This window comes from Pseudonaja textilis, chromosome 7, assembly GCF_049901715.1.
Source record: "Pseudonaja textilis isolate UNSWEBS1 chromosome 7, rPseTex1.2, whole genome shotgun sequence".
NCBI lineage: Eukaryota > Metazoa > Chordata > Lepidosauria > Squamata > Elapidae > Pseudonaja > Pseudonaja textilis.
In genome coordinates this window covers 51,868,739-51,895,946 of record NC_141996.1, presented here as the reverse complement: position 1 = coordinate 51,895,946, position 27,208 = coordinate 51,868,739, and the positions used below count along the sequence as shown (strand labels likewise).

At 35.5% G+C, this 27,208-nt stretch overlaps 2 protein-coding genes across 2 annotated transcripts; one reads left to right on the top strand and one right to left on the bottom strand.

Moving 5' to 3' along the window:
- The first annotated feature begins 8,130 nt into the window (after nt 1-8,130).
- On the top strand, nt 8,131-8,825 carry CLDN14 (claudin 14). The gene is given in 3 exon segments (XM_026700473.1): nt 8,131-8,264; nt 8,266-8,799; nt 8,801-8,825. Coding segments are annotated over 3 exon segments (693 nt in total).
- A 2,195-nt stretch (nt 8,826-11,020) lies between these two features.
- CHAF1B (chromatin assembly factor 1 subunit B) lies at nt 11,021-27,025 on the bottom strand. Its single transcript, XM_026700529.2, has 14 exons — nt 26,941-27,025; nt 24,763-24,889; nt 24,312-24,444; nt 22,927-23,047; nt 22,636-22,739; nt 21,309-21,405; nt 19,888-19,972; nt 18,498-18,591; nt 18,176-18,245; nt 17,994-18,085; nt 17,165-17,321; nt 15,023-15,427; nt 11,858-11,922; nt 11,021-11,653 (listed from the first exon to the last, which is right to left on the bottom strand). Exons 2-14 carry the CDS (start codon nt 24,886-24,888, stop codon nt 11,577-11,579), a joined length of 1,626 nt encoding a protein of 541 aa, XP_026556314.1. The 5' UTR covers nt 24,889; nt 26,941-27,025; the 3' UTR covers nt 11,021-11,576.
- Between the last annotated feature and the right edge of the window lie 183 nt (nt 27,026-27,208).

Sequence of the window (27,208 nt, the reverse complement as noted above, 5' to 3'; positions counted from 1 at the left end):
GAGAGAAAAAGCAGTTAAATAATGGCAGCGTTCACAAGTGTTCTGGGAAAGATTAATTCATTTATGATGGATGACATTAATATATATTTTATTTCTTCAAGGTAAGATAAATGGAAATTCAAAGTAATGTGAGAGAAATGTATTCATTTATCATTAATGAATTAGAATTCATTAATTAGAACTATTATATTATTTTATAATGATTTCACCAGTAATATAATGCAAGCATATGTATTTATTATATAATAATTCAATGTATAGTAATTTATTTCTTTGGCATACTTTTATTTCAAATTAGCTTATCAAGTTTAGAAAGACAGAATATTGAGGTTCTGTCTTATTTGTCCATGAATGTTCTTGACATTTTATTAAGGGCAGTGTTTTGTTCTTTTCTTGGACTCTTAAGCCTATGATCTAAAAATTTCTTTTGAAAGTTAAGACTTTTATCAGAAGGGTGCGAAAAATCTATATTTAAGATATACTAATAGTATCCATCTGGTAGTGGCCCTAGTGCTTGGTCCAATCTGTTCTGGGACTTGGGTTAACTGATATTTTCTAAGTTATACAATGCAGGCCCATTTGTCCCTGAGGCAAATAGTAGCTCTGGCAACCATTATGAGTACTTGTATGTCTTTATTGTTGTACTTTAAAAAAAAATCACCATCAGCCAAAATAAACAAACTTCAATCATAGTGCTATCCAACACTTATTTACACTCAACACTAACAGCAGAATTTTAAAGTATACAAACTTTCCATATTTTGATGATTTTCCAAACAATTTACTTCAAACATGTGTGTGATGATGGAAAAGAAATGAAACTCATCCAAGAATTCTGTAAGTAGGTTTGTACCTTAACAATCACAATATCTGTAGGTTTAAAAAAATTAACATGTCTTAATTTCTATTTCTTTTAGGCTGCTGACACTGGCAACAAAGAAAATATTCAAGAAGATATTTATTATTTTTAATATGGAAAATTTTCATTGTGAGGAATAAAAATGCAAATTTTATTGAATGTATTTTTACAGGCGTATATCTGCATTACAGATTAATAAATTTGACAAATGTGGAAAATTTTGGACATAGACATTTTTGACATTGCTAAGGAAAATCTGATACTCCCAAATTAAGGGAGTTGATATCACAGACAAAGTCATTTAAAGCAAACTTCGAGCCTTTGTCTACTGTTAAGTCCACTCATCCCTGTATCAATAAAAAACTGCTGCACTGAAATCTACTTCCCAATTGTGGAACCATATTTTACTCTTCTTGATTCACCAATGAAAGGAGATTAAACACATGCAGATCATGATAAGCAAAACATTATTCCTTTGCTGTCCTTCTCTTCAGCACCTTATCCAAAAAGAACCCAAGAGCTATGCTACTGCAATTGAATAGGGTTGATCTGGCTTCAGGATTCTTTCATGTCTAGTGTATTTATTGTGCTTCCCCATTTCTGTTCGATAGCATCTGTAAGAAGAGAAGGGGGCAAAAATGACAAGCAAATGATTAGGGCATTGTGACCACATATTATGCAAATTTATAAATGGGGTGGGATTTTAATTGTGGCACTATTAGCATTATCCTCTCCCCATCTTTCCATTTGGTCGGTGAATCCAAGTTGACACTACCTCTATCAATGAATAGTCTGCAGAAGAAACTACCAATGGCAACGAAGAGTGACTCACTTCCATCAAAATGATTCACATTGCCATCATTAGACTAGTCCTTAAGTTAGTTCCTCTCTGTTGATATATGACTAAGGATGGTGTTGATAGTCTCCAATATTTGGAATACATTAATAAAATAAAGAATTTAGACAACAGTCCTGAAATTTTGTAATGATGAGTTTTCATGAGGTGCCTTTGACACAAAACTTAGTACAGAAATAGAAGGTAAGGGGGGGGGGGAGAGGGAGAAATGGGGAAAGAGAGGGGGGAAAGAGAGAGAGAGAGAGAAGGGTTTTGTGACTGGGTAAGCGTGGCTAGGGGGCTCATGTGACTGGGTAGGAGTGAGTGATATCGAGTTGGCCATGCCCAACCAGGTTTTGTGGCTCCTGGTGTTTTTATTTCTGTAGGAAACGGGTCCAAATGGCTCTTTGAGTGTTTAAGGTTGCAGACCGCTGCCATAGACTAACAGCCTCAAATAGAAATTAGATAATATGTAAACAGTACCTTTGCACATGATTGAAATTTCAAGATGTTTACAAAAATACTGACAATTTACAACCACAAAACTTGGCACCTGAATATCAATTGTTATTAAGATGAACAGAGTACTAGACATTATAATAATCAGGAATAGTCATATCAGGCATATGCCCTGCTGACATTCTGTCTGCAAAGAACACTGAAGGTTAAACTAACGAATATACAAAAATACAGTTAAAGTATAACAAACTGAAATTGAAGGGTAAATAGTTACCTTGGAAAGCAATGAAATTTTGGGCTCCTCTTCTGAAGTGTGAGGAAGGAGGTGCTAAACAAAAGTTCTGAAAAAGTTTATTCGATACAAGGGAACAAAACAGAAGTGTTTTTTCTTTGTGATAGATAATGAGCCTCTACCAGTTGGGACAAAATCAGAGGGGCCTCTTCCATAGACCTTCTAATGGACAAACAAGGTTATAAGATGAATAACTGCTCCCTTTAATCGGCTGTTTAGAGCTTAAAGAATACATCAGTACTTTAAATAGTGCTTGTGGCAACCACTGCAGATCTTTAACACACACACACACACACACACACAAAACACACACACACAATATGATTTCTGTGCTTTGCACTGAATAGTATCAGCTCCACCTCTAGAAAAATCAGCTATGACAGAACAGTTACAGATCCATCATAATATGGGAACATTCTGTTAATATCATTGCAGATATGATACCAATGTAATAAAGCAAATATCAGAACCGTTTTCCACAATCATATATTATATCATTAAAGGTAAAGGTTTCCCCTGTCCTGTCGTTTTGAATTCCAGGGGGCAATGTTCTTCTCTGTTTCTTAGCTGAGGGAGCCAGCAGTGTCCAAATATATTTCCATGGCCATGTGGCCAGCATGACTGTAGACCAAGGCACACGGAACGCTGTTACCTTCCCACTGAGGTGGTACTATTTATCTACTCACATTTGTATGTTTTTGAACTGCTAGTTGGGCAGGAGCTGGGGCAAGTAACAGGAGCTCACCCCATTCCACAGCACTTGGGTCTCAAACCCCAGGCTGTCAGGGTTTCCAGCTGATAAGCTCAGCATCTGCTGAGTCACCTGCACTCCTTATATCATATCATATCTCATAACATATCCTATATCATATTTGCAATGATTTCATACTGCTAATGGTTTATTCCCCCAAAACCTACAAAAATGAGAGTTCTGTTAGAACTAAGAAAGGATTCAGTTGAAAATATGGTTCTTTGTTCCTTTGTTAGTAAAAAGTAGAAAACATTTTTCTACATATTAAACATTAAAACATAATTGAGCTGAAGACTGAATGCTAATTTGAAAGTATTGTTTTTGTTGCTTTATGAAATGCTGTGAATCAAACCAATCATTATATAAATTCCACGTACTTGTTTATATTGATACTTGTTAATGGTGTGCAACATGAATGCTAATAACTTGTGTTAATTTTGGCAGAGATTTTGAAAACACAAGTGCTGGGAAATAACTGAATAACAGTGGTTTTTCAGGGCACCAAATTTCTTCCACATAACATGTGGTGATTTTCAGCAGTCTGATAATATTAAATAGAAAGTGAACAATTATCCTTTGGGTAGTAAAACCAGTAGCTGGAAAAGTATATAATGAATAGAATGTAGAAAGCATGATGTCAAGCAAGGGAGACCATCACACCCCAGTTTCCAAAATTAGCAAGAGTCAATAAAGCAACAGCTTAATGACTTCTAAAAATAGTTGCTGCCTAGTTATTGAATATCATGACCTACATTAAATCAGGAGTCTGTTTCCTGTGACTAGTAGCATAAATCACATGTAATTTTTATATTCGGTTCTCTTTGGGATTAGCAGTGAGGTTTTATGCCTGACCTTAAAATGTTTTCTTATAAGTGTCCATGTTATATATCATACAGCATACATATACTTCATATATTTTTACTGAACTGGAAAAAATTAAAAGAAAGTGTGTACTAGGATGTGGGAACACAAAGAATAATGGCATAAAGCCAAGCACTGAATAATTTTGTTGGAAACAAAAATCCACAAATGAACTCAGATTTTCAACAATAATATCAACAATAATATTTTCAGTCATCAGTATATCAATAATAATTTACAGATTCTCAGTTGTTGCTAAGTCTTTAATCAGTAGGATTTACTTTAACCAGATAAATATACATGAACTTCATAATATACTGTACATATTGTTTCCTTAATATAGATCGTCCCTTACAACAGTGGCCCCCCAACCGTTGGGGCACCAGGGACTGATTCTGTGAAGTCAGGTTTTTTCTGTAGATCAGAGAAGTGTGGTTTTGCATACTGCCTGCATCCCGCAGATGGTGCGTTGCTTGTTTGTTTGGACTGGTTGCTGGCATGCCATAGACTGGTGCTGGTCCAAGGACCTGTGGGGGGGGTTGGGGACCCCTGCCTTAGAGCTATTTAAAGAGCCATGGTGGCATAGTGGTTAGAATGCAGTACTGCAGGCTACTGCTGATCACTGACTGCCAGCAGTTTGGCAGTTCAGGTCTCACCGGCTCAAGGTTGACTCATCCTTCCATCCTTCCAAGGTGGTTAAACTGAGAACCCAGATTGCTGGGGGCAATATGCTGAATCTATAAACCATTTAGAGAGGGCTGTAAAGCACTGTGAATTGGTATATAAGTCTTAAGTGCTATTGCTATATAGTGATTGTTCAAAATCACATTGGCATGGAAAAAGTGATTTGTGACAGTCTATGCACTTATGACTATAGTCATGGTGATCATAATTCAGGCACTTGGCAACCAGCATGTATTTATGATGGTTGCAGTGGCCCAGGATCATGTAATCACAATTTGTGACCTTCCCGCTGGCCTCCAAGGAACAAGTCAGTGGGAGAAGCCAGACTCAGACTATGAGATTTGCTTAATATTTAGGAGAAAAAAGATCATAAAATTGGGTGTGTTCATGTGATGACTCACTTAATAACTGCATCGCTTAGCTATGGAAGTTCCAGTCACAACTGCTGTTGTAAGTCAAGGACTACTCATATATAGATACCTATGTGGTGTTCTTGGATGTAGAAATGATTTGTTGGTGTTTTCTTCTGGAATTTTTTTTTTTAAAAATTTCTTGGACTACAGCTCTGGGATGGATCCTCTCCAATGATCTAAGTTCAACAATACTTAGCTTTTTCAATCAACCAAGGTTGAAAACCTGCAATTGACAGTATACTTAATAGTGACATTCCTATTTATAACAATATTTATTCTTCATTTATATTTTGATCAATTCTCCTGTTTTAAATCTGAGTTTATTAACGTTGGTTATGAATTTACTTGCAAAATTTATTGGCTACCCATCTTGGTATCATCACATGGTACCTTCACTGAATCTTAGACAGCTTAGAATAAAATTAGTACTTTGTTAAATGAAAGTAAATGTGAAAGCAAAATTCAATAACAACTGATCAGGCCATGTTGGTGTTTCATAAACTATGTGTGTTGAATAGTATGTGGTGTTTCTGAAATCAAAATAATCAGCTGAGGAATGTGTTGGTAGATATATTGTCTGATATTTCATGACATAAATTTTCCTCCTCTTAAATTTTATTATTCATTTATTCATGTAAGTTTAGATTTCTTAAATTCCATTTTCTCTTGTACTGCACTACTGAATATTATTACACGATTTAAAGTAGAATTATTTTAGATTATTGCTTTCATGCTTGCGGCAAATATAAAGCATTATTTATTCATAGTATTTGTATGTTTCCTTTCAAAACCTGGTTTTCCTTTCAAATACCTGTTTAGTATTTCTGGAATACACAGATTTTTTTTTTAAATGAGCACAATACAATTGTTGTCTCTATTATAGTATATTCACTCCAAATCATTGCGACTAAAAGTTCTTTGGTGGCCCATCACTAACCTACGATTTATTTATTCAAACACGAGTTATTTCCTAAATTATAGTTGGGGAATTTGCACAACATGCTAAAGGGACATAAGAATATGTTATGACTTAGGTGGAGGGCTGCTACTAAGAAGCCATGCATATACAGCTTTTGTGCAGTTATCTATTTCAACAAAATGCAAAATACTGATGTCTATCACAGTAATAGGTTAAAAAAATCTTAGTAAGAACTATTGAATTGAATAATGCAATACCTGAGTTGGTTTTGATATTTGATATTATGATATTTTATGATGTAATAAAAGAAACTCAATAAAAATACATTAAAAAAAACCTGAGTTGGTTTTATCTAAATTGCAGGTATTGTCAATATTGTTGTACACACAACAACTTCATGCATACTGAAGTAATTCAACTGACAGTTTACAGACCCGCCAAGTCACAATCTAGCCCACATGTCTCATTTATATGACGAACTTGTATACCATTATGCCAACCAATTGTTCATTCCTACCAGCCATGATCTGGTGTAGAGCAGAATAAGCAGGGTGTTGGACAAAGAGTGCATAGCTATAAGAAAGGCTTCTTAGAATTGAACAGGTACCCTTTGATTTAAGACTATGGTTGAGTCCAAAATTTATGTTGCTAAGTGAAAAATTTGTTAAGTCAGTTTTGCCCCATTTTCTTGTCACATTTCTTAAGTGAATCACTGCAGGTGTTAAATTAGTAATGCCGATGATGTGACCACAGGACATTACAAGTGTCACTTTTTTTGGTGCCATTGTAACCTTGAACAGTCACTAAGTGAACTGTTGTAAGTCAAGGACTACCTGTATTATTTTAAAATACGTTCAGAACAGTTAGTGATCTAGTACAGTTTTTCAAACGTACAGAAGTATTTATTTTATAGCAAATGAACGTTCTTAACCAGAGATAACCAAAGTTAGTTATAGTCCTCAAATATTTAATATTGATAGGACAGATAATTAAAGGCCATCCTCTTTATCTCAGATTGGTCTCACTTAATGTAAAACATTTTTGTGGAGTGGTGGTTGTGGGGGTTGGGTAACATTCTGGAATGATCATCTGGATTTTTGCAGCTTGGATCTGATAGGTTGGGTGAATCTACGTGAGGGTACCCAGGCACCTAGGCTACCTGATTGCAAGCATCTGGCAAAGAATCCATTAAGAACCACTGAAAGTGTGATTTACCGCTGGAAAAAATGTTCTTCTTTTGCACGGTTTCAGCTTGGATTCATCATGGAACATTTTCAGTAATTCTGAAGGCACTGCCATTCAGAAGCAATAGCTAGGCTTCAACATTTCACATGCTGTCCCTTGCTTGGAGATGATGAAAATTATTTCCTTTCAAGCGCCTTTATTAAAATAAATCTCAAGAAATACTGGAAAGTGATAAAAACAAGTTTTAATTCATTACTTGTTAGACTCTTTTGGAAGGCCTATTTGCTATTTTTATTGCTATAGTTGTGGTGGTGGTGACAGTGGTGGCAATTATTACTACTATTATTATTACTATTATTATTGTTCTTAATCCAGATGCATTTGAACAGGTTTATGGAATTCCAAGCTTATGGAACTTTTCAGACATTTTATTCTGCATAGTAACATTCAGGCAAATACTTTCTAAATCCTTCCTTGTCTCCTGAGTGAATATTCTAATGTTGTTGCTATTAAAAGAAAGATTAAAAAGAAATCATTTGAAAACATTGTTTCACAATAATTTGTTTCCAATAGTCTTCTTCTTGGTGTTGACAGAATTATGTAAATAATAATGAGCTTTCTCCCCCTTTTCATGGAATTCATTAAAGTCTGTGAAATATGCTAATCATCACACTATATACCTTTGGAATGCATGTTATTGGTCACTGGGAAATACACTCCTGTAATGTTTAACTTCTTCTGCAATTATTCTTTATTAGGCGTTCAGGACGTGTCAAAGCAAAATTGCCATATATGTACCAGGAAAGGCTGATTTTCAGTAGAATCCCCAACAAAGATCCCAAGAGAATTGTTATGGTACTGTAGACACTGAAATGGAAAGCATGGCGTTTCAGCTGCTGGGCTTTTTCTTGAGTCTTCTTGGCTTAGTTGGAACCATCACTGCGATCATCCTGCCTCACTGGTGGAACAATGCTTATGTGGGAACCAATATCATCACAGCCGTGGCATCTCTGGATGGAATGTGTTTGGCACAGTACTGGGATCTCCCAGTGTCAGTTCCACCATTCACCTCTCGCTTTGCCTTGTGACCTTCAAGCAGCCCGGGCCATGATGGTGATATCCTGTCTTCTTTCAACTCTGGCCTGTGTAATTGCTGTTATTGGCATGAAATGTACCCAATGTGCCAAAGGGTCCTCCACCAAAAATATATTTGCTGTCCTAGCCAGCATCCTTTTCATACTGGCTGGAATTGTGTGTCTCATCCCTGTTTCTTGGACAACAAACGATGTGGCGACTAATTTCTACAACCCAATGTTGCCCAATGGGATGAAATATGAGATTGGGCATGCCCTTTACCTTGGCTTTGTGTGTGCTTCGCTCAGTATAATTGGTGGAATAATCTTGTGTGCTTCATGTCAGCAGGTAGAGAATGACATATATTCCCAACAACAATCAAGAAGTACAAGATTAGCTCTATCCTCCAGACCACCAGTGGCTTACAAGTCAAATCACAGTCCTTCACAAGCATCTGCTTCTTACAATGTACAGGTTAAATGATTATGTATAAATTCTGTGGGACTTCTCTTGTGTGTATGTTGCTGTCAGTTTCTCTAAATATGTTTGTATATATGTATACAAATTATGTTATTACATCTATGAGGTTTGTGGTGTTATCAATGTACTATAATTCCCATATACTGTTTATTACTATTTTACTTTTTATATAATTAATGCAATTTTAGAAAAGGATGCTTTGAAGCTTGAAATTAGAATTAGTAGTCTTTTCCTGGAGAAAGACTGCAAATATTTACAAAAAATGGTTTGTGATTTCAGAGACATGCTGCCAAGCACAGGAGTTCCAGACTGTGGAACCGTGTATCAAGGCACATCTGGTGCAATAAGACCCAGATGTGTTGTTATTTTAGCAGTGATCATTCAAAGAAGTCTCATACTAAGTATTTTGATCATGTAAATGGAAAATCTTGTATTTGTACTTCATTGTATACTTACAGGATATTTTGACGTGTATGTGTGTGTGTGTGTGTATCTGATTTTAAGACATGTTGACAAAGAGAACAAAGATGTATAATAGCTCTGTTCTTTGTATTGGTTTCCTATCAGTCATGCAATATAAGGCAGGAAATGAGGATGTTAAGAGTAATCTAGCTATGACATCAATCATCTCATTGATCACCAGGATTGAATTTAAAAGTGTAAATTGCCTTTTGATTCCATTTCCTTGTAAATGAGAAAACCTGCCTCTTCTACATATAATTAACAACGTACAATGGTTAGTATATGGGAGAATGTCACCTCAAATTATATTAGGAACTTGAAAAAACAACCCGGAAGAATGCAGTAACAAACCTGCATGATTGCCATGAACAGTAGACAGTTATGCTCATGTAAATGTAGTCACTGACTCAAGATGGTGAGAAAGAGGAGGTGGAAGGAAAGGAAGAAGATAGGGTGACTTGATGGGAAAATAGGTTCCTTCCTATTGTTTACCACAACGAACCAACTATAATTTTGGTAAGAAATGATGATATCTACCAATCTCTTTCTACCAAATGTATTTTCCTTCACTTTTAGTCACTGGACATGATAACCTCTAGCAGTACAGTATTTGATTAGCATATTAGGCAGAGTGTGATTGATTTTGTATGCTCTCCAGTCTCCACTTATAAAATCACATCCACAACAACCTCGATATGCATAAAATATCAAAATAAAAAATGTAAAACAATCCCAGTATTACAAGTCATGTGCTTTTGCAGATACTCTTCTTTGGTAAGCTAAAACAATTATGCCCTGATAGCTTTCCTAAAGTCCAGGAGGAATGGGATCTTTGCAGGAGGGAGTTCTAAAATCTAAGGGTTAATATATAAAAGCCTGCTTCTGTCAAATAACAATCATGGGGACTTGAAGAGAGTTGACCATGTTTGATCTGGTTGGCTGAAGCATATGGATGTGGAGAAAAGTAATCGTTTAGATGACTAGGTTCACAGTCATTGGGTTTCTTGAAACTGAATCCATGCAGTCACTACTGTTAGTGGCTGATGTATGCATAGATCCACATTTTTATCTTTCATCTCCTTGGAGTTTGCATGAGCAGGGAAAAGCAGTTATGAATGAAAAGCTTGCACTAAAGTTGTGGTCACAAAGAATTAATTGCATTCAGCTTGAATGACTCGGTGTTTGTGTGAAGCAGAAATTAGCTCCCTTCTGTGAACAATTACATGGAAGCAAAAGGCCTGAAGCATCATGTGACTTACTTTTAGACAAGTAGGCATAGAATTTCAGACTTGCCTCCTAAAGAGCAAAACTCTGCTTTGCTATATTTTGGTCAAATATACTCCAGCACTTCAGGAATTGGGTGCAAAATAATTCACCTTTTTTTTTAGGAATTAACCTTAACATTTAAATATGAATTTGGACAGCAATATAATGTATTTGAATATTATATTATACATCTCCGTTAATTTTTCAATGAAAGTTGATTGTTTTATTTTTTATGATTCCTCATAGCGTCTTGCTTTGTTTTAAATTAAACCTGAGATACAATTTTTTAAAAAGCAAATGACTAATATGAACACCAGAAGATACAGATAAAAGTATGAATGTTAATGTTAAATATTCTGCTCTATGTAACTATGACAGTTGTTGTAATAGTTTTCTTACAACATAATCTTTAAAATTACAAATCCGGTATTTTTTTAAACAATGCACCCATTGCCCACACATAAACAAATTTATATCACATTGACATTTGAAGACTTTTTAATGAGCTTGGATACAATTAATGTAGAAAATTAAGCACTGTAAGCTTTTAAACTTAAATCCAACTTCTAATCTCTGGTACATTTATTTGGCATGTAAGTAAAATGTTCAGATTTATTGACAATTCTATTTCACTAAAGTAGGCAGCTAAATAACCAACTACCCATTTTACAGATTTGAAAGAGAGAAGGAATTTTTTAGTTTACAAAACTTATATTGTGCCAATTCGCTTGTCAAGATAAATAATTAAGTAAATGCTATTTGAAAAGCAATGATTCCTCTACCATATACAGAGCCAAGAAAACATAATAATTATGCCTTTCTCACATAATTGAGCCCTTATTGGTCTATCATATAGCCAATACTTTGCTTAAAATGTCTAAAAAATGCAGATGCATTTTCTTCCTCACCACAAAGTCATGTTTTAGGTAAATGTCACTCTGAGTAAATATCTTTCACAGGTTATGGCAACTATGTTATAGAAAAAGGTAATAAAGCATTTCAATGGATATTTCATTTTCATTTTCGGGAAATCCAATTATGGAGTTTCATCCATTCTTAGTCGCTTAGGTGATGGTGGATTTTGTAACTGATCATCAGGTGGTGATGGTCTCTCTGAAATATTGAAGAATTCAATAAACGTTTTAGTGTGTATTTTAAAAACCTGATGATGTATATATTCTTTGTAATTCTATCCCTGAATGGGTTGTTCAACCAGAATGAGCAGCATCAAAATAAGATCAATAGAAATAAAGTCAATTTAGTTAGTAACTGTTTTACAATAACATATCAATAAATTATCAACAATAAATATTTTACCATGCTGAGTTGTATTTCTGGAAGAATCTGGAGTAGCTGCTTTTAGAGGAATCAATGCAACTCCCCTAAAAACAAGAACAAAAGAATGGCACATTAGAAAATATGCAAGTATGTTTTCCTCCTGCCTGCTTTCTTTAGTAATGCATTTCTCCTCCAACTTTCCTTTCCTTTTCTTCTTGTTTCTCCTGACTCTTCTTGATTCCCCTCTTAATAAATGGTCTTGGCTTCCAGTTTTGAGCTTCCCCGAAGATGGACCGTTCACCGCGACTATGCGTGGCTTTGGTCCGTGCTTTGGCATGGGAGAGTCCCAAACGACCAGATTTGGAGCAGAAGCTGCCTCGTAGGGGTGGTGGAGGAAGGGGAGATCGTTAGCTAGGTAGAGGGGAGTCACAAATCCCCTCCCCAGCTTGGCAATTGCTCCCTCCCGAAGATTCTTGAAGCGGTGGTCTAAAATGCCCACACTGAAGGGGAAGATTAGACTGGAATAAGTTTGTGCAGGAGTGAGAGAAAGAAGCAAACAGTAGGAGGAACAGGATGATATAATTAAATGGAAGTTACCCCCCAGGATTAACATTTCAAAGAATTTTCAAGAAAGGACTTAAAGCGGAGAATAGAAAGAGGAAAAAAAAGGTGTTGAATTGCTTTTGACAGCAGAAAGGTAGAAACTGGAGAAGGAATCATTTAATCAATTTGGATAAGTATATTTTAATTCTATATAGGCACTAAAAAAGCTGAACTATAGATTGTTAAAGAGAAAATTTAATATCAATTGGATTTGACCTTTTTGGAAGATTGTGGTTTAAAAAGCTCTGAATAATTGGGAAGAAAAATGAAAAGAGGGGGTGAGGACTTGCCAGAACAAAGAGTGCCATCTGAGTTAAATTTAACTTGTTTTTCCTTCAAAAGACTCTGTTTCTTAAAATAGAAATATTAGGCAAGACATAGAAATAAAAGGCATGGAAATAAAAAAGGAATAATATAAACTACATGCATTTGCAGATGATTTGGTCTTTATCTTGGAAGACCCACAAGAAAATGGACTTAAACTAATTAGGAAAATAGAAGAATATAGTGAAGTTGCAGGACTGAAAATAAATAAAGAAAAAAACCAAAATAATAGTTAAAAATGTTAGACATTACAGAAAAAAGAACTAATGAGGAAAATAGGTATACAGATAGTCCAGAAAGTTAAATATTTAGGAATCCAACAAATGGCCAGGTGTGTAACGATTAAGGAAGATAATTATTATAAATTGGCGCAACAAATTAAAACAGATTTGGGGAATTGGAAAAATCTACAACTATCACTGATGGGAAGAGTAGCCACCATAAAAATGAATATCTTGCAAGATTACTATATTTATTTCAAACAATATCAATAAAACTGGAAAAAATATTTTGAAGAATTAAATAAAACACTATTAAAATATATTTGGTGAGGGGGATAAAGCAAGGATAAATTTGAAAATGTTGCAAGGTTCTAAAAACAGAGGTGGTTTTGGGCTACCAGATTGGGAATTGTACTATCAGGCTTCGATACTTACTTGGGTGAAAGAATGGATTGGATTGAAGGAAAAAAAACTACTGACCTTGGAGGGACATGATCTCAAACTAGGTTGGCATGCTTTTTTATGGTATGGAAAAAGCAAAATACATAGCTACTTCCAAAGACACTATGTTAGGAATGCATTATTACTAGCATGCAGAAAATTACAGAACAACATTATTTGAAAATACTGATCTGGCTTTCCACAATGGAGGCACTGATTTATCCAAATGTTATTGATATAGAGAATGTTACCAGATATAAAGATATTTTAAATGAAAAGGGGGAACTTAAAACTAAACAGGAACTGAGTAATCAAGAGATTGAGACAACATCGTGGTCATATGTACATACAATCAAGATATGAGAAGTTAAAATGAAAGAAGTTAAATATGTTAAAATGTATGGTTTAACAGAACTAATCAGATATTAACAGGAACAGATGAAAAATTAATAAAGAAAATATATAACTATTTGTTAAGTATCAAGATGGAAAAGGAACAAGTAAAAGAGACAATGATAATATGGGCTTTGGCTATTTGATTGAGATAGATCAATGGCAGAAATTATGGGATAGAAATTATAAATTAATAATATCTACTGCATACAAAGAAAATCTTTATAAAATGTTTTATAGATGGCATTTCCCACCCTCAAGTTTAGCAAAGATGTTTAAAGATAAATCTGCAAAATGTTGGAAATGCCACCAGATATCTGGTTCATACTATCATATGTGGTGGACATGTCAAAAAGGGAAAAAATATTGGACAAAAATGTATACATGGCTTGAAAAAATGATATAACAACATATAGATTTGAAACCAGAGACATTTTTTCTGGGCATTCTACCAGACAGGTATAACAAAGGGAATGTATACCTGATTTTACATGTATTGACTGCAGTGAGAATAGTATTTGCACAACAATGGAAAAGTGAAGAGATCCCAACAGATTAAGATGTGATTAGAAAAATATCAGAATGTGCAGAAATGGATAAGCTAACACTTACAATTAAAGAAAAGGAAGAAACTGAATATGTTTTGAGTTGGGGCAAAAACAGGAGCTAGAAACAGGATTAGTGATATAAGGAAGATATGTTAACTTGGCTAAACAAATAGTATGATTGTGATTATTAACATGAATATAATTGATATTAATACAATGAATGTTGTAAATATTGTGATTATTATTTCCTAAAATGGTTTGTACCCAGACAACACACTGTTCAATTGAAATTGGAATCTTTGTATGTTATAAAATAAAAACCTATTACAAAAATAGGTTAGGGTTAGGGTTAAAAGACATAGTTCTGATACCCATTCTATACGAAGGCTCCATTAGTGCAGTGGCACAGTGGAATCTGTAAATGGCAACAGTACAGATATCAACTTTCCTCTTCCTGAAATTGTCTCTGACTACATATCCTGATCTTTCCTCCCTGTCTTAGGGTAGCAGCTTAATAACTATTGCTACCACAATGAAACTTCAATGGTGATGCCTTTGTCTCTTAACCCCAGCGTCAATTTGCCAATACAATTCATACTCTGAAGGCCACCTTAGAGCTATCATTCCTGGAAACCTGTTTATTTCTTGATTCCAAATTGTAATAATTAGCTTACCTTGATTTACTCCATGCTTGTAGAGTATTCAGTGTAACCCTCCTGGGTTGGTTTACTTTTGATGTGTTAATTGATGGCTGCACAGTTTTTTTATCTTCAGAAGATGACATGGGGATGTTTTTAACCACAACAGGTGTGGAGTTCAAGTCTTTACTATTGGTTGGAGTCTGGGATGCAGCTGATGGTTCTCCAGACTTATTAAGACTGCCATCCACTGGTTTTGAAACTGGAGAGACAACAGTTGGTGACTGACCCTTTTTAATTTTCTTTTCCGCTGTGCTAGGTGTTTTGATACTAATGGCTGGCTTCTCTTTCAGTGGGATTCCAAGTTCACCTTCTTCAAATGTGACAAAAGAACAATATCCATCCGTAGAAGAAATAGCAAGAAATGATCCATCACTGGACCTGGCATTTATTTACAAGAAATAAGTGGATTAAAACTCAGTCCTGGTTACTTTCAACTAACAAGAAACTTTACATAAAACTCTGAAAAAATTAATTGAATTGAATTTATATTTGTAGCCAAGTGATCCACTCAGAATGAAAGCATAAATGGATTATAGTTAACTTCAACACAAATATGTGCTAAGAGGCTAATCAGCAATTCTGATAGAATTTCATCCATTTCTAAAGATAAACTAAATTGTCCAACATTATAGGAGAACTGATACGAGTCTGAATTTATCCGATGTTTGTCATAGCAGTTTCTGTAACTGCAATAACATACTCTGGAATTTCATTTAAAGTAATTGTACTTTTTTTTAAAAAAAATGTATTAAATAGTGACACACAGGACATAAAATACACTGCTATGCAAAGTCAAAAGAAAATACCCAAATACATTAACTAGTCTGATGTGTTAGATCTGTTTATTTTTTTAAAAAAAACCTCTTGCTGAAGACAGACAATACCTTTTAAAATAGTTCCACAATTTTGCTGGAGCTATTAAAGTGGTAAAATATTTGATCATATTATCATATTTATCTGATAGGAAATGAGCAACCTCCACTACTTGACAAGGGTCCTATTACACATATTGATAAAAACAGAAATTGTTGAAGATAAAAGCAGGAGCCAGAAGTGAAGTAACTTCAGAATTCACTGCTGAAAAGCCTTTGAAGATTAGCAATAAGGGACTGCTTGCTTAATGAATTTAATCAAGTTTTTTTAAAATAAAATAAATCAGCCAAGATTATAGGGAGCCAATAGGAGCCTATTTGATGTTTGTGAAATATCTAAGCCAGGATTCTGTTCTCTTGTATCCCATCCAGTTAACATTTTGCTTTCATCTCAACTTCTAATTTTATTTTCCTTTTATCCCATCATGCCTTCATTTTCTTCTTTTCTGTTGTTACTGGTGGAAGGAGGGAAGGAAAACATATTGGTGTTTGTGTGTTCTGGAATTTTTATGCAAAAGACGCAGATCAAAAGATGCAGATAGGGATCAATTTATAAATAAAATATATTTAACAGGCAGCCAACCTAAATAATTATTAATGCAATATTTTGTATCTATTGTGTCCTTTTCTAAAATGTCATTTCTGGCAAAGAAGCAGGAACATATACGTGTGCATGTTATGTGTGTGTATATGCATCCCACTGATATTTTTTGGGCTGGGAAGAAAACTGTCAAGATATGTTTCAGCTGGAGTTGGCAACATGAATTTGACATAGTAGAGAACCTAAGGGTGACAAATTAGTTAAATATGTTATTTAAGGCAGTGGTCCCCAATCTTTCTGGCTCGGTGGACTGGCGGCAGCAGATTGGCTTTGTACGTGTGCGTTCACGCCGCTTTGACAAATACAGCTTTGTGCGTGTGTGCATGCACTCACCTACCAGCTTGGTTCTGAACAGGCTGAGGCCCAGCACTGGGCAGCAGACTGGGAGTTGGAGTCCTGAAGTCATCCTGAAGCCATACTAGCATTGTTTATTCTAAGAACAAACTATTTTCAAAAGTAGTGTTATGTTTGTCTTTCTCTTATAAATGCATGCATCTTTGCCAACATCAAACTGTGAAATTAGACAATATTTTTCTTGTTCATTTGGAACTCAGTAGTATTAAGTATGCAAACTAAGACAGTTTTAATAATGATTAGTGATTGAAGAAAGTCAATATTTCTAGAAGACATCAAATTACTTACCATGAAATGTCACTTAGAGTATGGTAATGTATGTTAGATACATAACCAAAAGGAAAAGTTTGCTGTGTATCATAGAAGAGCACAGAATCCTCTGAAGCAACCGCAAAAACCAACCGATAAGGAAGATTTGTTAGACCAATCTTTTGAGAAGTTTCTTCTGTAATAACCAAAAATGTTTGTTATAAAAGATTATACATTATTGCAGGATTTTCTTTTATTTAAGAATGATTAAAGACAGAATTTGATTATTCTAAATTTTATTAAAGTTTTATTTTCAATCTGTTTATTATTCACTGAGTAGAGGTGGCTCTTGTTCAATGTGGGATTTGAAGACTCTCAATATTACTACCTAAAATAGAAAACAATTTACTGGCATTGAAAAATTGAAAGAATATTGAATTGTAACAACTTTTTGCATACATACTTACTGTATATTAAAAAAGGTAAAGGAGTCCCTGCTGATTTTACTCGGCTAATCATTGCTGACTATAAGAGGCAGTGCTAATCTCTGTTTCAAGGCACTCCAGACATTTTTACGATCATGTGGCCAGCATGACGCATAGTGCTCAGGTCGCGAACCAGCCAATAAGCCCAGCTTTTAAATATTCTTTTAAGGTAAACTAATGTAGACTTCAGGGGTTAGTGATATGCTTAGTTAAATAAAATGAAACAGCATAAAACACAGTAACAATATATAGCAGAGAGCTGGAGATGACAAATAAGATTTAGGATTTTGAATGATAAAAGAGGAAGATGTAGAACAGAATAGTCACTAGTTTAATTATATTTAATTATGCAATATAAACTATTATGTAACAGATTCAGATACCTTTGTTACATGCAGATCTCAATTCAAAGTAGACAGGGCAGCAACGAACAGCTAATGTTGCCTTCCCAGGACAAGGTAGATGAGCAATGGGTCTAAAAATAATAGCAAGTTTTAAAAATAAAAATAGAAATTAAAAATACATTTAATATGTACATAAATATGGAATTAATTCAGACCCTCACCTTTTCAGATTTTTTCTGGAGAAGACATAAGTAGTGTTCATTACATTTTCACCTGATTCCACACAGCCTGCTGAGAGAATATGAAAACAATGCCAAAATGTCAGTTTTACATAATGCCAAGTGTAATCAACAGTCAATTTAAACAATTTCTTTAGAATCTAATTTCTAATATGAAATCACTAGTATATATTCACATTATACTTAAAATGGTTTATAACACATAACAACAGTTGGAAATGCACATCTTACTATTAGGACAAAATGCTCAGAGACCCATGTCCTCTACTGAGCCATACAAAATAACGAAAGCAAAACTGCCTACCAGGAACAAGAAGCAGAGAACCATCAGGAGTGAAAGTCAGTCTCCGGAAAAAGGACTTCATGCTGTCATCATGAAACATTCTATAGCTTTTCACCTGTTTTTTTTTTTTTTTGACAATGATAAAGTAGTTCTGTTTAATACCAATTGCTTCACAAATGAAGACAGTGATCTGGGATATTTTTATTCAGAAAATCATAGTCCAGTTTATAAAGGGAAGGCAACCTGCGATCACAATCTGCTGCTGAGTTCCAATTCTATCAAAAAGGATTTGCAATCCAGTAATATTCGGGGTTTACATACAAATAATGTCTTAATCTTTAAGAAATTATTATTTACAGGTATCTATGCATTTTTAATTTATGCTTACTTAATCTATAGATCTGCCTTGTCAGACAGGAAAACAAGGTACAAATATAATAAATAACAATTATAAAAACAATCTGATTTAGAACTTGTTCAATGTTTAAACTTCCTATTTTTGGTATTTTTAAAGTTGATTTAGTTCAGTGGATAATTTCATGTATTAAAATATTTCAAAATGAAGCAAACCCCCAGTTTACTAATTCTGGGGTTCTCACAGAAAATATGTTTGGGAACTTTCACAAGATGGCTGCTGGGAAATCTTGCTATTCACAAAATTAAATGCACCAATATAACTGCGCTTATATTCCCAACTATAGAACTGATGTCAAACTGATTGATCTGCAGCTTTCTGGGTCAATGTTTTTGCCCTTAAAAAAGATATCAGCTTATCGCCAATTTTCTGCAAGATTACCCTCAGTGGTACTAAGTCCCTCAGAGGTACTAAGAAATTCACCAGTTCCTTTAGCATTCTGAGATGCAATCTGCCAGGCTCCAGTAATGTGATTTCATTCAAAACAGCTTGGGGTTCTCTCTCCACGTCATGGCCTAGCTGGAATATTTTAGAACAATGGCCTGAACTTTTTGGGCACCAGGGACTGGTTCATGGAGACAGGTTTTTCCACAAACTGGGAGGGTGTGTTGTTTTGCATGCTGGCTACATACTGCAGAGGGGGCTTTGCTTGTTTGACTGGACCAGTTGCTGGCATGCTGCGGACCAGTGCCAGCCCATGGGTTGGGGACTCCTGGTTTAGAATGTAAAGAAGTTTCTTTTGGAAGGCTATATTACTATCTGAAATGATGACAATGTAGCATAGAAAATAAAAAGTAAACCTAGTCTTTGAAAATTCTCATTCCTTCTTGGTCTCCTCACTTCTGCTCTCTTATTTTTCAGTATATATTTTCAGTGATAGAGAGTATAAATACACTGATATATATATCATATAAATATTAGCAAATATTAGCAAAATATTTAAATATTTTTCATATTTCAGAACTATAGCTAGAAAGAATTTTAATTAATTCTGACCTCTCCTTCAGATCCGCCTCCTGATAACATTTTAGTAACATTGAATGCCACTCTCTTGGTCTGTGTGTTATATACCCTCAGTATCCTATATAAAAGGAAAGTATTAATTACAAACATTGAACTAACTGAATGGTGATAAAAATACATGTGCTCTAAAACCTTTCTGGAAAAAACACCTGCATTAATTTCAATTTTTTAGAATCACACTTTATGCATTGATTTGGATTTAATTTGGAAGCATATTAAACATAGCACTTTGTGCATAAACAAACCAAGGATGTCAAACTCAAGGCCTGGGGGGCAGATCCGGCCCGAAGGGTGCTTAGATCTGGCCTATGGGGCCACCCTGGAAATAGCAAAGATCCACAGTGCCTTGACCAGAGAAAATGGAGCTCCATTTTTACTGGCAGAGGGTTGCAGGAGGCTGTCCCAGCAGAAAACAGAACTCACGGGGGCCACGTGCAGCTGAACTCCGTTTTCGCTGGCACAGGGTTGCAGGCGTTGCAGCTGAAAAAGTAGCTAGGGAGCCCCTTTTTTGCTGTCAGAGTGCTCGGGGCCTCACAGGCACCCCTGACACAAGTGATGTCATGCTGACTACTCTCCTCCACCCCGCCCCCGAGGTCAAATACAATCCTGATGCGGTCCTCAATGAAATCAAGTTTGATTCCCCTGCACTAGACTCATTAAAACTGGTCATAATTCTAGGCTCACATGGCCGCAGTGGAAGTTTGTCTCTAAACAATTCTGAGAAAGACAAAGTTTTTTGAATAAGTTGGAGATAGTTCCTGTGCATTTTGAATCAGGTCTGCTAAGTCAAATCTGAAGCCTTGTGCAATGTTAATAGCTACAATATCATTTATCACTAATCTGAATGAAACTGTTCTAATCAATTTTTGTTTGGGATCAAGATAATCATATATAATATTTAAAAGAAATTGGTGCACAAGATTACTCTATTATATTTTACAATTATTTCCAGTGTACAGTAGAATATGATTGTATCCTAGAGAATCAACATTTATTTATTTATTTCCTAAAAGGATATAAACTGCTGCATTGCAGGCTCAGGTCTTATAGTTTATGATATGATCGAATGTGAAAGGAAGATTCCTTGTATCTTTGCCTGTCCGGCTATTTTTGCTTTGGGGGAAATTATTTCTCACTATAAAGCAATCAAAGAACATTTATAGAGCTGGTAAACCTTAAACACTGATATTTATAAACATATGATATATATATATCATGTAACTTTTTAAATATATTAGAAAAGAATTTAGCAACACATAAAACAAAAAAAATTATGGCCCCTAGTCTGCCTTACTATGGACAATTAAATATTTTGTCTAAATGTTGTAAATACTTTTAAATAATACAGAATGAGTAAAAATAACCACCTCATATTTCAAGCAGTAAAAACTTACCTATCACAACTAAGAGTCGCAATATACTGTCCTACAGGGTCCCATGTAACTCCTTGCACATAACTTTTGTGTTCATTAAAAATAGAAACCTTTTGCCCTAGAAACAACAGTTAATTTTCAAAACAGTGAGACAAGTTTTTGCAAGTCTATATTTTTTCTTTCCATTTTAGAAAGCAATAATTAGAAAAATAAGTACAACAAACAGCCACATGCCTATGCAATTAAAATCAATATAAAGATACTCTTTAATGATAAAGGAAGTTAGTATTTTGGTAAAAGCATAAGAATTTATAAAATATGTGGCATTTTTATCATAAGCAATTAAATTGCACTTTACTGTTTTAAAGAGGAGAGTCAGCAATCTAATAATTTTGAAATGCTCTTTGGTTGCAAATTTAATATCCAAAAAGAGTTACAAATGTTACAAAATAAATTTTTGAAGGGAAGAAAGGAAACCATGAGTAATGTCCCTTTTAACGTATCTAGAAATATTCTTTTCTATGATGCCATGGTGTATCATATCACTGGCATTCAATCCATTTACAAATCTATTTAAATCTGATCCAAAGGTGCTTTTTTTAAAGAGGCAATTGGATTTTCTGGTTTTTCTTTGAAAACATTTCGCTTCTCATCCAAGAAGCTTCTTCAGCTCTGACTTGGGGAAAAATACCTTTGGGACAACTATGACCTGGATGACTGAGAATCTCCATAGATATTTAAGACTGAGTTAATGTTATTTGCCATGGATATTAGATCTACATGCTTTGACAAAATATTTTGTGTGTAATTTAACCACTGTTCTAGTTTTTTATACAGTAAAGATATAAAACTGATATAGCTACTTGAAGGCTTGGAATGGCTGCTTCAGTGCTTTTCCAAGCTTATTTTTGACAAATGTTTATGTTAGCAGCAATATTCCATTATCTGGAAGAGCTTGTGAAAGTGGCTTCAGGACATGTACACATATAGGGAGAAAACCTTGGAAAGGCTGGACACCAGCTGTCCCACGCCATCACAACACTATGACTGCTTCATGTTGCAGATCCAATGTGTTACACAATGCCTTGTCAAGAATTAACTGGCCTAACAGTCAAGATTTGATTTCACAAGTATTACAGATATGAAAAAAAATGGACACACAGTTTTATGATTCACAGTATTTTCCAATTTGTAGATCCGTTATTCCTGTTTTCTATTGATACATTAGGCAAATAAATTGCTACTTTACCTGACCCACCAGTTTGCCCTTAGGATTACGATGAAAGAGGTTGTAATATGTATAAGTATTCATAGTATACATACAATTTAAGCCTCAACAATTAGTTACCTTTACTGACATCCCATAATATAGCTGTATTGTCAACTGAGGCTGATGCCATATAATTTCCATCAGAAGTCCAGCAAATGTCATATACATCTTCCAGGTGACCTCTTAAATGAAGCACAGTGAAAAGAAACTGATAAAGATGAAGAATGTTGGTAAATATTCCAGCTATTAAAGTAGAGCTCAAGTACACAAGCAAGCCAATCTTATATTGTTACAATTTTGTCATATTAGCAGCTTGGTTCAAGATACTATTTCATTCAGTGAAATTGCAAGTAAAGCTAAGAAAGCTACCTTAAAGTTTTGATTACTGTCCAGTTTTCCTTGTTCAGCTGGTTATCACCCTCATCATCTTGAAATACAGCTGTTTCTAACTCCTTGTTGTCATTCAACTTCCATAACAAAATTGCAGCATCTGTGAAGATTAATTTCACTGAATTGTTTTTTTTTTTTGCAATTTTCCCAACAATTATTTTATTATGACATAATATTACATTTTTTGTTCCTTTTTATTCCTTCAGGTTAGATTTTTGACTCCTGGTAACTGCCTGGACAAATCCTCAAAGTTTTCTTGGCAAGAGTTTTTTCTAAGTGGTTTGCCACTGCCTTCTTTTTAGGGCTGAGAGAGAATGGCTGGCCCGAAGTCACCTTTGTGCCTAAGACAGGATTAGAACTCATGTCTCCTGGTTTCCAGCAAGGTGCCTTAATTCCACCACCACTCTGGCTCTTTACAATAAGGCTAGCCACTAGAAAATTAGAATTAAGCATAGATAGAATTGCAATCTATCTGGAATAAAATCTGTTGTATTTAATGTGTAATATACAGTACAATGTCTGAACTAAGCAGGACTCATCACTAAGTACTAAAACTATGTAAAAGTGGGATTTCTTTAGTTGTTTCTGGTCTTTTGTTTAAACTGTGAGATCTGTAACATTCAAACATCGTATTTTCTCCTTGTTACATCAATGGTACTGTGAAAATCGCAGTAGAAAATTCTTTTCAAGGCTCAATGCTTTATACAACAATTATGAAACATATGAAAAATTACATGCCTATTAAGAATAAGATCAGTATTATTAGTAGTTATTTAAGATAAGGGTATTGTTATCACTATTGTAGTTCCATTTCTCTAAATAACCTGGGAACTTTATAATATTATTTTTAATGTTAAAAGTATAATTTGTCTCTTAAAAGATTCTCTGATTGAAAAATAACCATAAATGCTTTACAAGAAATGCTACTGAGCTGTTCTTTTATAATGGTACAGATAAAGGCCCAGGTCATTTCTGACTCTAGTGGTGCTTTTCTCCATTAGTTAGGTGAGAGAGCCAGCATTGTCCAAGATATTTTCCGTGGTCATGTGGCCAACATGACTATGTGCCAAAATGCACAGTTACCGAGGTGCACTGTTACTTTCCTACTGAAGCATTTGCATGCTTTCGAACTGCTAGGTGGGCTGGAACTAGGCAAAGCAATGGGAGCTCAGCCTGTTGTATGGCGTTCTGGTCTCAGATCCAGGCTGTTAGCTTTTCAGCTGACTAGCTCAGAATCTTTAACCACTGAGCCATTGCATCCCTGTTCATTTATAAATAGGTATAAATGCAGAATGTAAAATAAACACACTTCTTTTTTTTGCTAAATGTTAAAATCAAAATTTCAGTGCCAACTTTACACATACCATCACCACCAGATGCTAGAATTTCACCACTGGGAGCAAAACGTACAACATTCACAGCTTTGGTATGGCGAGCTAAATTGGACAAGAATTCCACAATTGCTTTCCCATCTGGTCCTTTTTCTACTTTCCATATCTGATTATAAAAACACAACATCCAAAGAAAAAATATAAGAATAACTAAAACATTGAAACACCTCCCAATCCCCAATGATAGCATAGTTGAAAGTAGTGTGTCATATATAAAATGTTATGATAAAACATTTTAACATTATCATGATCAATTTGAATGTAAGTACAGAAATAAAATATTTGCTGTTTTGTGACCATCCAAAGGCCAAACTTCTAAATCCGTAAGGAAATATAGATAAAACTGTCAAGTTCCATAAATAACAGTTCTCATATTGCAAGGGAACATGTAAAAATATAGCAATAGCATCAACATTTAACTCACACGAACAGTTGTGTCTACTCCAGCTGAGGCCAGTCTATTGATTTTACCATCAGTTCCATGCTGGAAATCTAAACTGTATACTGGCTCTTTGTTGTGCCATGCAATTTCACAAGTAATTACTTTCATTCTGTAAAAATCAGATAAAAAGTTTTGAAGACAAGTTTATTTTGATGAAAACTTGTATCACCCACTACATGGCTATCATTGTACTGGTCCTGTATATTTATGATGGTTTTAAACTTAAACAAAAACTGACCTATCATTCTCAAAAATACTAGCCTAAACAATAGAAAATATATCAAAGAATTGTGCCCTGTGGCTAGTTATGTAGTGATAGTGTTAACAACCCCAGAAATGTTATGGTAAATAAGAGGAATGCTCTTATTTCCCACATATTTATCTTTCCTCAATAAGAGCATTCCGTTCTATATGTTAAGAATTAAGATTCTTCAAAAGGAAGACAATGACGAGGCCATAAGATTAAAATTAAATTGTATATAATAAAAGCATACAAATAAATACATTTTTAAAAACAATAAAATAGCAATTATGTGTCATGGCCCTGGTGGAGACTGCCTCTGAGGAAGAGGAGGAACAGCCGACAGGGAGTGGAAGTGTGGCTCCAGAGGTTGTGGGCAGAGGCTGGCTGAGTAGTCAGAGGAGGATCCAGGCCCATCCCCTATCCATCCTAGGGCATGCAGGGAGGAGAGGATAAGGGAGAGAGGTGGTCTCCTTGGGAGGAGAGGGCCTTGATCCTCTTCATGGGCTGCAGGTGTGAGAACTGAATAAGAGTTTGGACCTGCGTACTGGCAAACGCTGGAAACAAATCGTGTTTTATTTTGGTCTGAAATTATCTTGGTTGGTGTCCTTCCAACAGACTGTGCCTTGTTATCTCCCTGAATTTGGTAAATATTTATCTTGTTTGTTGTGGAAATTTCGTCATTGTAGTTTGTTTGGTTTTTTATTTCACCTCTATCCGCTCATTAAGTTCAGACTATATTGCTTTCTGTTGAAGACTATTTTTGAGTACATTTTATCTCCAATTGAGTATTATTGAACAGTGGGGCCAAGTTGGAGGCATTAAAGGACATTTATTTACGTTTTGGATTTTGTTACTTTTGTGTTACGCTCTGGGTCATCACACTCTGGTTTCTCTTCAAATTGTATAAATCCTTTACCTTTTACAAAGAAAAGCAAGAACAGGGCTGCTGAAACTTCAAGGAAGCCTCTAGAGTAAATCTGGGTTTGCAAAAATAATATTTGAAATGATATTCTTTCAGAAGTGTTCAAAGCATTCAACTTACATTATCTGAATATCCCTACGGCACATAAGGATTATGGTTACAATACACACACTGCAAGATGAAACACAGCAGCTTGTCTAGAACCCCTCCCACCCATCTTCCCACCCCTATTCATGACTGAAGCTGGTTATTATTCTCCTCATTCATGGAATTTTAGAATTGGGAGCAGGGGAAAAGGATCCACAAACCCCACAAAGAAAATGCTCTTCCTCGTATTTATAAACGTTTGAGAGTCAAGATCTGGCTCCAAGTTTCGTGGAGGATGCTATCTTCTTGGCGATATTAGCAAGCCCTTCACTCAACTCATTCATTTCTCTCTTTAACCCTTTCCTTTAACCCTGGAGCCAAGTGCGACTTGTGTGTCGACTTATAAACTTGCTTTTTTATAAGCCACAAGGAAGAGCAGCCACCGTCTGAGTTTGGAGAGCTACTCTCTTGCGCTACATACTGGGACTCTTACTTAATCTAAAACAGGGGTCTCCAACCTTGGCAACTTTAAGATTTGTGGACTTCAACTCCCAGAATTCCTCAGCCAGCTTTGCTGGGAGTTGAAGTCCACAAGTCTTAAAGTCGCCAAGATTGGAGACCCCTGCTCTAAAATAAGCCTTCTAAAGCCATCCTGAACCTCGGCAAGAGGTGCCCACTTTTGTCCAGAAATAAGGAAAATTCCCCCCGAACTTATCGACGCAGCACAAACCAGGGACGCATCCCTTTGTGACAGTTTCCGTACAAGAGTTTCCGTCCTACTGCGCCCAAGCCGCTTTCCCACCCCTTCTCCGCACAAGGGAGAGAGCCGTGCTTTCGTGCTCCTGACCTACAGTTTTGCCTTTGGGGACTGCCTGTTTCTTACCCCCACCCGCCACCCTGGTCATACCTGCAAAAAGAATCAGCACAGTGGTCCAGTTGCCCCTCAAAACTAATTCAAGTTCCCGCGCTCGCGTCTGCGCGTTGGGGTCATTGGGAGGAGCAGGTCGCTCGGATGCTTTCCTGGTGGTGGTGGGGGGGGGGGCGTCGAAAGAGCGCCACCTAGCGTCCCCGCTTCTTCTGTCCGTCAGCTTTTCTCTCAACTAGGTTTTGTTCCGCTTCCCCTGACTGAGAGGGTAGCCTTGTTAATTCATTGCAGCAGAATTTACAGGGGGTGT

What these genes read in the sequence shown, in the direction of transcription:
- CHAF1B (XM_026700529.2), bottom strand. Translation starts at nt 24,888, where the DNA reads ATGAAAGTAATTACTTGTGAAATTGCATGGCACAACAAAGAGCCAGTA. An exon ending in TCCAGAAAAAATCTGAAAAG is followed by an intron (nt 18,086 to 18,175) that starts GTGAGGGTCTGA and finishes TATTATTTTTAG; the next exon opens with ACCCATTGCTCATCTACCTT. An exon ending in ACTCTAAGTGACATTTCATG is followed by an intron (nt 15,428 to 17,164) that starts GTAAGTAATTTG and finishes AATAAATGCCAG; the next exon opens with GTCCAGTGATGGATCATTTC.